The sequence below is a fragment of the Triticum dicoccoides genome, chromosome 4A (genome assembly GCF_002162155.2).
Source record: "Triticum dicoccoides isolate Atlit2015 ecotype Zavitan chromosome 4A, WEW_v2.0, whole genome shotgun sequence".
Lineage (NCBI taxonomy): Eukaryota > Viridiplantae > Streptophyta > Magnoliopsida > Poales > Poaceae > Triticum > Triticum dicoccoides.
In genome coordinates, this window is record NC_041386.1 from 11926575 (window position 1) to 11937745 (window position 11171).

General features: G+C 44.5%; 2 protein-coding genes across 7 annotated transcripts; one reads left to right on the plus strand and one right to left on the minus strand.

The window, feature by feature from the left end:
* The first annotated feature begins 1936 nt into the window (after window positions 1-1936).
* On the plus strand, window positions 1937-5301 carry LOC119284598 (probable serine/threonine-protein kinase PBL3). The gene is made up of 6 exons (XM_037563732.1): window positions 1937-2629; window positions 3122-3474; window positions 3558-3693; window positions 3802-3938; window positions 4025-4148; window positions 4690-5301. Exons 1-6 carry the CDS (start codon window positions 2569-2571, stop codon window positions 5142-5144), a joined length of 1266 nt encoding a protein of 421 aa, XP_037419629.1. The 5' UTR covers window positions 1937-2568; the 3' UTR covers window positions 5145-5301.
* Window positions 5302-5620: 319 nt separating this feature from the next.
* Window positions 5621-9217, minus strand: LOC119284599 (3-dehydroquinate synthase homolog). 6 transcript variants are annotated; one of them, XM_037563736.1, is made up of 10 exons: window positions 9095-9217; window positions 8568-8738; window positions 8198-8367; window positions 7721-7819; window positions 7536-7604; window positions 6999-7139; window positions 6774-6863; window positions 6518-6685; window positions 6363-6438; window positions 5621-5908 (listed from the first exon to the last, which is right to left on the minus strand). In XM_037563736.1, exons 1-10 carry the CDS (start codon window positions 9183-9185, stop codon window positions 5784-5786), a joined length of 1200 nt encoding a protein of 399 aa, XP_037419633.1. In that variant the 5' UTR covers window positions 9186-9217; the 3' UTR covers window positions 5621-5783. The 6 variants fall into 6 exon arrangements, with proteins under 6 accessions (XP_037419633.1, XP_037419632.1, XP_037419631.1 ...); XM_037563735.1 differs by having other exon boundaries at window positions 6993-7139; XM_037563734.1 differs by having other exon boundaries at window positions 8568-8744.
* Between the last annotated feature and the right edge of the window lie 1954 nt (window positions 9218-11171).

Below are 11171 nucleotides of genomic sequence, written 5' to 3' on the forward strand. Positions count from 1 at the left end.
TGAAAGATCTAAGTCTTCGAGCTCCAAAGGCTTCATGCGATGTCTTCTCTTGTCATAGTCTTCAATGTGAATATCTTCATATACCACCTTTGACATCAATGTCTTATACATTTTTAAGGGTCATCTCTGGTAGGAAAACTGAATCAATGAGGGACTTCTACCTGTGTTATCCTGCAATTCTCACAAACACATTACTCCCTCAACTAGGTTTGTTGTCAATACTCCAAAACCAACTAGGGGTGGCACTAGATGCACTTACAGTCCGCCTCGCGAGGATTGGCCCCTTGCGAGGGTCTTGAGCTGTTGTTGCTGAAGCTGGGCCGTACCGGGCCGTTGATGTGATCAACTCCTTGATCACTATACCTAGTTATCCTTGTTTCCGGTTTGTACTCTCTTCTCGTTTCCGTAGCCCGGTATCCCGTGGCTAACTCTTTACTCACAATACCTAGCCAGGCGATGCTGGACACCATAATACCGAGTGGACCGAGAGTGTATCTCTCCATCACCGGAGGGGCAAATTCCAGTCTTGACATATCACCTTTACAATTACCCAGTTACATAATAACGTTTTATGACCCCGGATCAACCATCCGGTATCTGTGTCTACGATATTCTCATGGTCTAAGGACACAAGTAAACGCCAAGATCTCGAAGTATTCCATAAGTGGGCATATCCAACACCATTGTTATCTTGATAATGTGCTCTCATTATTGTCGGCATCCTTGTTACATTAACAATGTCCATGATCAGAAAATTAAGACCATCAACAATACATGAGCTAGTCCAGAGGCTTGACTAGGGATATGTTTGGAATTTATTATTTCATATATGCAATTGGGTTTTCCTACAAATCTCATATTCGGGAACCAATGCAATTCTAGCATAGAAGATAAACTTAATCACAAACATGAAAATAGAATAATAACAACTTTATTATTGCCTTTAGAGCATATTTCTAAAGGTCACCACCACCGGAAGGCCGAAGTGACGGACAACGGACAACATAGACTTACCACAAGCCCAAGACAGGAAAAACTAAGACTCCCACAGGTAGATCTGGGCCTCCCCTTGTTCTTCCACTGACAGGGCCAACAGAGGAGGAGAAGGGCGCCGATCAAACGGCAGAGGAGATGCGGCGGCTAAGGAAATAGGTAAGGCAGCACAGAGAAAGAACGACTAGGTGCATGATTATGCTTAATGGGTACACGTTGTGGAGGTTACTTACACTAGCAAGAGTACTTAGAAAAAGGAACCAAAACTATAAAGATGATACAAATGACGACATTGCAAAACAAATCCAAAAGCAGAGCGCAGCAAATTCGATTATGCGAGGCGAAAAAACCAACGGAGACTGACGTGATAGATGATCCACCAGCCATGCGACCATGGTTTCTTCTAAGTGGCTCGTGTGCGACTCATGATTAGGGGTAAGCTAGTAAAAGTATTATGTCTTTTATATGTGATATAAATAATGATTTTACGATTTGATCTCGATATCCAAATTTCATTTATTCGGTGGGGCTGAAATAATTATCATAGGAAAAAACATATTTGTAAAAGGAAAAGATTTGATACTTTTGGCTTTAAGCGGCTAAATGGAGTGTAATTGGAATTGCATATAAAAAAATAATCATTAATACTTGGGTTCTTCCAATTATGTGTGTAGCAACTGGAATCGCATACTTTTGGCTTTAAGGAAGTAGCAATCAACAACCAATTCATGGCAAAGCATATTTGACTGGTCTACCATTCTGCTTTTGCTTAAAGCCCCCTGTACAATCTCGGAGTTCACTTCCACCACCATCCAAGCGTACGTCTTCTCTGCACAGGGGTTAAAGACGGAACACTCAAACATGTCGAGGTCCTGCACGCAAAGTTGCCGCCACCAACGTGTAGAAGAGAGGGACAGGGGCGGAAGATCCCACCACTCGCCGCTCCCATTCGCAGCTCCGTTCCCACCTGAGCCCAGCCGGTCGGTGGCTGCCGGCGGCGACCTACTACTACCTCCGCTGCGCCCCTCAGCAGCTCCTCCTCCCACTCTGCCGCAGCCCCAGCTCGAGCGAGAGAGCATCTTCCTCCCGCGCGGCCGCGTCCGCCTCCCTCCCCTGCCCTGCCCCGTGCGGTTCTTGGAGGCGGCGTGGCGGCTTGGCTGGCCGGCCTCGCCTCCAGTTGACCCGACTGACTCCCCCCCATTCGGTCAGCCCGGAGGAGGAGGAGGGGATTTGATTGACTTTTTGAAGCTTCTCGCTTGTTTCTCTCCTGGCGTTGCGGCTGCCGGCCAACGGCCTCAGCGGATTTTTCTCCAGTCTCATCCCCCCCTTCAAGTGGCGGCGGAGATCAGCTGGACCCAAAAGCCTCGCCAGAAACCGGCTGGGACTCTAGGGTTGGCTGCTCAGCTCAGTTATCCTCAGCGGCTGCTCCTCCTGATCCCTCGCGTTGCCCGCCATCTCTCTCTAGCTTTGCTGACTTACCCGGGGCGGAGGAAAGAGGAGCAGAGTTCGCCTGTGGATCTTCAGGAAAGGAAGCTCATTCATCCTCTTCCTGTCAGCTGGGAAGTAGAGGAAGAGATGGGGAACTGCATGAAGTCCACGGCCCGGGTGGATCACAGCATGAACACTAGTGCCGCCTGTGAGTGCCTCTCTTACTACTTTTACCCCTATTTTTCTTTGTGTCTATTTGTCAGCTTCTAGTACTTGCCTCCTGGTTGGCATCTTTTTTGTTCGATTGCTTGGGCTGTTTTGGTTATTCGTACTGGTGGTAGTAGTAGTTCTTGGATTTGGTTTGTGTTGAACTGAGAGGCGTACCATGTGTGGGGCAAAATTTGGATAGCATGTTGTTATGCATCTTACACTTCTGTTTCGGTGACTAGTTTTTACCTACTTTGTTCCTCTCTGGTGCACCTTCGCCTCTATGTTTGTCCCCCTTTATTATTAGGGTAAGCATAGCATATTAGCATGCCATGGTGCATGAACTGGAACATCAATTTCTTCTTAGGTTTGAAATTTCAGATAGCAGAGAGCTACTTCAGTTCACATGTTCAGTATCATTGTGAACCTGAAGATGTTGTTGTTGCCAATTTGTTCTTACACACATTTCCTTTGTTTCTTGGTGGGACATCAGATCCATCGAAAGTGACCAGCAAAACAAGCATGTCATCTGCTACTTCTGCGAGCAAGACCAACTCAACTCGTTCAACGTTTACTCTGCCATCTATAAGAGATCGCAGCGAGCCGCCTCGGACAGAAGGCGAAATCTTGTCATCGTCGAACTTGAAGGCCTTCTTGTTCAATGATCTTAAAAATGCGACCAAGAACTTCCGCCCGGACAGTCTTCTTGGGGAAGGAGGGTTTGGGCATGTTTTCAAAGGTTGGATTGATGAACACACTCTTGCTCCTTCGAAACCGGGAAGCGGTATGGTTGTTGCTGTCAAGAAGCTTAAACCAGAAGGTTTCCAAGGGCACAAGGAATGGCTGGTAGGTTCAAGACTCCTTACCACTAATTTTCTACTTTCCTCCGGCTATTTTCTTGTCTCCTGATGGTTCATTTTCCTGCTCAGACGGAGGTTAACTACCTTGGCCAACTTCACCATGCCAATCTTGTTAAGCTCATTGGTTATTGCTCAGATGGTGACAACAGACTTCTGGTGTATGAGTTCATGCCCAAGGGAAGTTTGGAGAATCATCTGTTCAGAAGTATGTTCTTTAATCTATATGAGTTTTATTGCTAAATCATTGATTTCTGACGTCTTTAATATTCATGTGTCAACTATCAAGTAACCAATAATGTTTGTATTCTTTTAGGAGGTGCTGATCCTTTATCATGGGGAATAAGGCTTAAGGTTGCTATCGGGGCTGCTAAGGGTTTGTCATTTTTACATCATGCTGAAAACCAAGTTATATACCGTGATTTCAAGGCATCAAACATTCTTCTTGACTCGGTATGGTTGAAATATGATGTTGACTCTGATTACAAGCCAACCTCTGGGGTCTTTTAACTTAACTTGTTACTCTTGATTCAATGCAGGAATTCAACGCGAAGCTTTCAGATTTTGGATTGGCGAAAGCTGGTCCAACTGGGGATAAAACTCATGTTTCCACGCAAGTGATGGGCACTCATGGATATGCAGCTCCAGAGTATATCGCTACAGGTTAGAAGATTATCTTTGTGTTTGTATTTACAAAAATGGGGCCATGTCTCCCTTTTTTGTTTCATGTTACAAAAATGGGGCCATGTTGGGTCTTCGCTCTGTATTAGCTAAACCTAAGTTGAATTATTTTCCGGCCTAAATCATCCCATATCTATGACAGAATCATGGTGAAGCCCTATTTGTTTAAAGTAGCATAATCATATCATGGTGTTCTCCAATCATGTAGGCCATCATGGAATTGTTTCCTGATTTCCCTTGATAGTCAACTACACTTGCCTTCTGTTTTGTCTACATTTCCTGATCCAGCAATTTCTTTGTTTTATATGTCAAGTCAAACTAATTTTAAATGTAGGAAATGGTCCACTCCACTTTATATTCCTATTAAATTCGAGACTGGCCATATTATTCTTGGATTTTATAAAATGGCAGTACATATGAACATGTATTGATAATATTGTGCGTAAGAAATAAATGAAATCTAAATGAATATGCATTGCTTATTTCTGGATAAACCCATTCTCATGTTCCTTAATATTCACAGGTCGCCTCTCTGCTAAGGCAGACGTCTACAGCTTTGGGGTGGTGTTGCTTGAGCTGCTGACCGGGAGACGAGCCCTGGACAAGTCAAAGCCAGGCATAGAGCAGAACCTAGTGGACTGGGCCAAACCGCACCTGCGCGACAAGCGCAGGCTGTACCGTGTCATGGACACGAAGCTGGGAGGCCAGTATCCTAAGAAAGGCGCACACGCCGTCGCGAACCTCGCCTTGCAATGCATCTGCAACGACGCCAAGATGCGTCCGCAGATCTCAGAGGTCTTAGAAGAGCTGGAGCAGCTCCAAGACTCCAAAAGCAATTTAGTGTCGCCGCAGGTTGACATCCGGAGAACCTCCAACACCGTCCCGAAGTCGCCAATGAGGGGCCAACCCTCGCCACGGCGCTCTCTTGGAGCGATGGCGCCGCCGTCACCGGCTTTTAGGACCGCGCAAGTGCACTAGAAGCACAGCTTAGAAGTGGGAGAGAGATGTATCCGTACGGCTGTACATTTGCTGGCGAGCTGTGTAATAGTTGTTTCTAGTGATGCTTCTTGCTCATTTGTAGGGCGTGGCACGGAATATGACTACGGCACTCTGCGATGAATTGTTTTTCACCAAATCTGAGAGGTGTTCCTAAACCCTAAACCCTCGTCGCGGAGCCGGGTTTATCATCTGCAGACATGATACTGGATGATTCCTTGTTGACATGACAGAAACTGTGGACAGGGAGCATTTCCAGGCTTGTCATGGGCTACCAAATTCGTCGCCCAATTGTGCTCGATAAGAAATTGACATGTTATCAGATAGGGTCTTGATGTTTTTTTTTTGTCACAGCTGCATATTTCTCAGGCAATCGCAATTCCTTTGTCCAGATAGGGAAAAATATATACCTACTGGAAAGGACTCCCCTCTTGCAACATTATGCAACTGAAACAAGATAAAATGGAAAAATGAGCCTTGAATTTCAGGAATGTACATGTACTAGATGTACTCTTGGGTTTAGTGATGATTTGATGAACTTGCACAAATTTGTTGTGGAGAACAAAAACAGCAGCGATGGGCATGCCAGCCTGCTAAGGCGGGTAAATGGTACAGCGTGTCTCATTTCTCGACAATAAACTCCTGAATCTCTATTCCAGTGTGACGGGCGCCGCCCTGCTTCCTCACCAAAACTTCGTCGCCAACTTTCAGTGAAGTCACAGGAATAGCAGTCCTTCCACCAGATCCTACATCAGACAATCATACAGTTCGGGAGTAAGTTGGTCAAGAAAGACCGATGATAAACCTTGAATCCTTATCTGAAGTTCTGAACCTTAACTAAATCTAGGGGAGTATCAGAGAACTCAGCAAAAACATTGCACTGGTTGTACAATGCCCCCCACAATGGTTTTAAAGGTTTCCTTTTACTGCAAAACTTCATACTCTGTTGATTTCCAGAATTGTATGAGGTTTCATTTTCTGGTGACACTCTGTACTGTGAATTCCCAGTGTTGGACATTGTATTTTTTTAAGGCAGTGTTAAAGTATAGTTAACTGTGTAGGCATTGGAACCGGAAAATTTCCTGTTAATCTACCGACACAAGTCATTCAGAAATAGATATTTTCTTATGGCTTGTTAGAATCACAAATCCAAAAGAACTTTACCACATTATCTTCAGAATATGTGCTGGGTGGGTTTACCTCTGTCAGGACCGATAAGTGCAACTGTCTCTGCATTTTGAAGGAAAATGCTATATGTACCATTTCCAGAGTTCTCCTGTAGCAAGTCCAGTAACGTCATGAAACTGAGAATGAATGTGCAGATACCATCAAAAGGAAGAACGTTTTTTATGTACCTTTGCTTCTACAAGGATGAGAGGCCTTGATTCAATCTTCACGCGGCCAACAATTGAAGTTCGCCACAACCCATTTTGATCAACAACGATTACTTCCCTACCTGATTGCAGCTCTGAGAGGTAGCTAGTCTTGTCCCCAGGGACTGTAACATATGCATGCACAGGCCCCTAAAAATGGAAAGGACATACGTAGTGAAGCCTGCTGTAATGCAATATCTGAGATAGCTTACTGCACTCTAAATGATTGATATCTTACTGCATTGACCCTGAAAGGTCTGCTAGCAATGTAGTTTGTCTCCAAGCACTCCGAGTGAACAAGGAACATTCCTCTTGCATAGGAACCGACCTGAAAAAAAATGGCATCCATCGTCACATCCATGTGTATGCTTTTAACCAATCGTGTGTAGTAGGAGTAGGATATTAGTAGTGTTGTTTTCTTTATATGTTCCTCGACAGTGAAAAGGTGAGAAATTACACAAACCAGAAGGCCTTCACCGGGTCGCATGATACTACAGAGGTCCACACAAACACGATCGCCCATACCAACAACTTCAACCTTTGATACAGTAGCCTTTGTCAACTGTAACTGGCTCTTTGCCTCGTTCCTTCTGTCAAAATAATCCTGAGTGATTAAAGGAGGAAAGAAATAACAACGGGTAAATCATACGATCAGATAGACGATAATCAGTGACCATAGCAAAATACTGCCTTTTGTATACTAAAATCTAGATATGTGCACATAGCGAGCAATATATCTAATTTTAAATGGGATCATTATTTGCCCAGACAGGGATTTACTTGTTACAGTTTTGCTAAAGCACATCTAGATGTGCCATAAGTATTGCACATCTAAGTCATATGTCATTGATCTTACATTAAGATTCGTGTGAATATTTTCTTTCTCTTTTTTCTTTTTCTTTTATGCTTGATTCACTCACTTAGATGTGCAATAACTAGAGCACATCTAGATGTGCCCTAGACACACCAAAGAAGTTCGAACAGAATTGTGATGAAATACCTTGAGTTTAATAATATCATCCATGTCCTCTACTTTAAGTACAACTCCATCAAGCCCTTGCTCCAAGGCCTGCAAAATGGGCATCATAAATTATGAAACAATCTCATCCAGTATAGTCACTGACAATATATAACATCATTATATGCAAGATATGCTGTTGTATGTCCAAATCTCTCCATAATTACCTCAAGAAAAACTTGAGCCTCAGTTGAGTTTGTCGAAACAGCCAATACAATTCCTGCACATCCTTGGAAGGCAGCAACTATATTTTCTGCTGGTATAACCTATGGAATTTGCAAAAGAGGACACCAGTTAGTGCTTCCTATGGGTGACGTGGGTTTGCAGAGTACTGTTTACAAGTTACCTGGCAGGCATGAAACAGCAAAAGAGGACACACAATTTCATAGACAATATCAGGTGTGTATTCACATATGCACACTCATCACAGATACAAGGGAGTTCTTGAAACACATAATAAGATGGTAAAGGATGACTAAAAAATTTAGAGCTTAGTATTGCAAGAGCTCAAGTATGATGGTTTATCTCACTGTGCCAGTTCAAACTAACATATATACCATGTAAGTCAGGACTTAAGAGAAAATTACAAATGGGTTAGAGATTCAAACATGATATGGTGATATTGAGGTGCTCGATTGTCTGACCTGCCAATCACCTCGGAAATGAATCACGGTGTTCTGTACTTCCACATTGTCTGGCTGTATGAGTTGCAGCCCACCTGGGGAAGAGATTTCAGAAATTGCAGCAACCTTTTGGTTCCCCTCATCGAAAATCTCCAGGCCGTCAATAAAGAGAGGATGGATGCGAGCAGTTGCTGCAGCACACACAGACACACTCAAATTTAATTGGCTTAAGAGAGGATGGATGCGAGCAGTTGCTGCAGCACACACAGACACACTCAAATTTAATTGGCTTAGCGGTTAGGGCCTTCAGGCATTGGGTATCAAAGACATTCGTCCATTTAACTAAATGACATAGTATCCCTGCTTGGAACAGCCAAAAATTTGCTCTCACATGACCAGTCCTTGCCGACATCTTTGGATCCAAAGAGGAAAGTGTTCCAACCCCTCTCTACGGCAGCCGTCATCACCTGCCGGTTCTCTGTCCATACCCAGACGGTCTTCTTTGACCCCCCTGGCGCAGCCGGAGCAGAGCACATCTTGATACACTGCAGGCGCAAGCGGGCTGATGCTGAATCAAGAATCCCAAATCAGGTTCAAATATCGCAATAGAAATCCTAAATTCTTCATTTGATACAAGATCTTAAGAGTTTTTCCAACTGTGAGCGGTGGGTTCCGAGGAACGGCTAATACTAGTGAAATCGCAGTGGATTCTTAGGGTTCCTGAGTTCTTGGGTTATGAGTAGGTACCAATGTGGCAACGAATCTGAAAGCCTGACAGCGAGTGTGAAATAATTTGACCCCAATTATGTTGTGTACTAGTACAAGATTTATAAGGGAAACAGATTGGGGGAACTACGCATGGGCAAGAACTCTGTAGTACGAAAACTCGCAAGAGAAAGAGAGGCGGAAGATTCGTACCTGTTCTTTGGGGGGCGAGGTGGGAGATATGGAAGGAAGCTAGGGCTTTGGCGGAGCCCAAGATGGAGGAAGAGGAGCAGGAGACCGCCATCGAATTTCTTTGGTGGGCGTTTCGGGGTGGGACATTTGATCATTTTCCACGGGGGCAACTTTGGCATGGCAAAAATAGGGGCAAAAATAGAAAATGATTAACTAATTAAAAATGGTATATTATCAAATTTTCGCATGGCACCTGGAGAGGAGCCCATACCTCGAGCCTTTTGTTCCACGCTCACTCATTTGTACCCTCTTTCTCTAGGCGTGATGGCTAGCGATCTTTTGCCACGCTTTTTCGACTGAGGGGTTGAGCGGTGGTACTCGCGGCAAACTGCCACTTGGTTCATCGCAGAGGATCAAATAGACAACGTTCAAGAGGAGGCTGTGTATGGACATGGCACAGAGCAACTCTCTGGGTCCTCCGTTGATTGGATGCTAATGACCTTGGCCTGCTGACGACCTCTAAGTGTTTCCCTAAGAGACGTGGAGCCTCATCGGCATCGAGGAGGAAATTTTGCTCGTACCATTGGGTATCATTGGTTACAGAGTTTTGGTTTGCTAAACATGTCTTTGGCGGCATTCTGGTGACGGAGACGGGGACCGGCTTTGCTGGAGTCCGATGTGGCACTTTGGGGACGAAGGCGGAGTCTCCTGGGAGGAGGCCACTTGGTGTGATTTTGATGACGAAGATGAAGACTCCATTTGCCGAAGTTGCTTGGTGGAGCTTTGGCGATAAATGTGAAGTATCCTCACCAGAGGTTGCTTGGCGACATCCCAATGTCCAAGACAGGGACTTAATTGATCGAGGTTTTCTTGGCGGCACCTCGGGATGAAGGCATCGTCTCCTTGATCGGCGGAGGCTTTAGGTGGTTTCCCGGTGAGAAAGAAGGAGACTCCTTTGACTGAGGTCCACTTTGTGTCCTTGTTTTTTTTCATGATGACTATGGGGCTTTGACACGTCCATTTTGCATCATATTTTCTTACTGTTATTTATAATGTTTTTATCCATTATAATGCTTTTTGGAATAATTCTAATGCATTTTCCCTCATAATTTGCAAGGAACGCACCAAGAGGGAGAATTCCGGCAGCTGAAAATCTGGACCTAGAAAAACTATGTCAGACCACCCAAATGAGCTGAAACTTCACCGAGATTTTTTATGGATTATTTAAGAAATATTGGAGCCAACAAACACCAGAGGGGGGCACCAGGTGGGCACAACCCACCTGGGCGCGCCATGCCCCCCAGGCGCGCCCTGGTGGGTTGTGGCCTCCTCGGCCCACCTTCGGTGCCCATCTTCTGGTATATAAGTGGTTTTGACCTAGAAAAAAAAATAAGAGGAGGACTTTCGGGACGAAGCGCCGCCGCCTCAAGGCGGAACTTGGGCAGGAGTACTTTTGCCTTCCGGCGGAGCGATTCTGTCGGGGGAACTTCCCTCCCAGAGGGGGAAATCATCGTCATCATCACCGCCAACAACTCTCCCATCTTGGGGAGGGCAATCTCCATCAACATCTTCACTAGCACCATCTCAGCTCAAACCCTAGTTCATCTCTTATATTCAATCTTGTTACCGGAACTATAGATTGGTGCTAGGGTGACTAGTAGTGTTGATTACATCTTGTAGTTGATTACTATATGGTTTATTTGGTGGAAGATTATATATTTAGATCCATTATGCATATTAATACCCCTCTGGTCATGAGCATGTTTATTGTTTGTGACTAGTTACCTTTATTCTTGAGGTCACGGGATAAATCATGTTGCAAGTAATCATGTGAATTTGATATGTATTCGATATTTTGATGGTATGTATGTTGTTATTCTCTTAGTGGTGTCATGTGAACGTCGACTACATGACACTTCACCATATTTGGGCCTAAGGGAATGCATTGTGGAGTAGCAAATAGATGATGGGTTGCGAGAGTGACAGAAACTTAAACCCCAGTTTATGCGCTATTCCATAAGGGACCGATTGGATCCTAGAGTTTAATACTATGGTTAGAATTTATTCTTAATACTTTTCTCGTAGTTGCGGATGCTTG

What these genes read in the sequence shown, in the direction of transcription:
- LOC119284598 (XM_037563732.1), top strand. Translation starts at nt 2,569, where the DNA reads ATGGGGAACTGCATGAAGTCCACGGCCCGGGTGGATCACAGCATGAAC. An exon ending in GGAGAATCATCTGTTCAGAA is followed by an intron (nt 3,694 to 3,801) that starts GTATGTTCTTTA and finishes GTATTCTTTTAG; the next exon opens with GAGGTGCTGATCCTTTATCA. An exon ending in TCCAGAGTATATCGCTACAG is followed by an intron (nt 4,149 to 4,689) that starts GTTAGAAGATTA and finishes TAATATTCACAG; the next exon opens with GTCGCCTCTCTGCTAAGGCA.
- LOC119284599 (XM_037563733.1), bottom strand. Translation starts at nt 9,185, where the DNA reads ATGGCGGTCTCCTGCTCCTCTTCCTCCATCTTGGGCTCCGCCAAAGCC. An exon ending in AGGCTCAAGTTTTTCTTGAG is followed by an intron (nt 7,605 to 7,720) that starts GTAATTATGGAG and finishes CCCATTTTGCAG; the next exon opens with GCCTTGGAGCAAGGGCTTGA. An exon ending in ACTTATCGGTCCTGACAGAG is followed by an intron (nt 5,909 to 6,362) that starts GTAAACCCACCC and finishes TGTCTGATGTAG; the next exon opens with GATCTGGTGGAAGGACTGCT.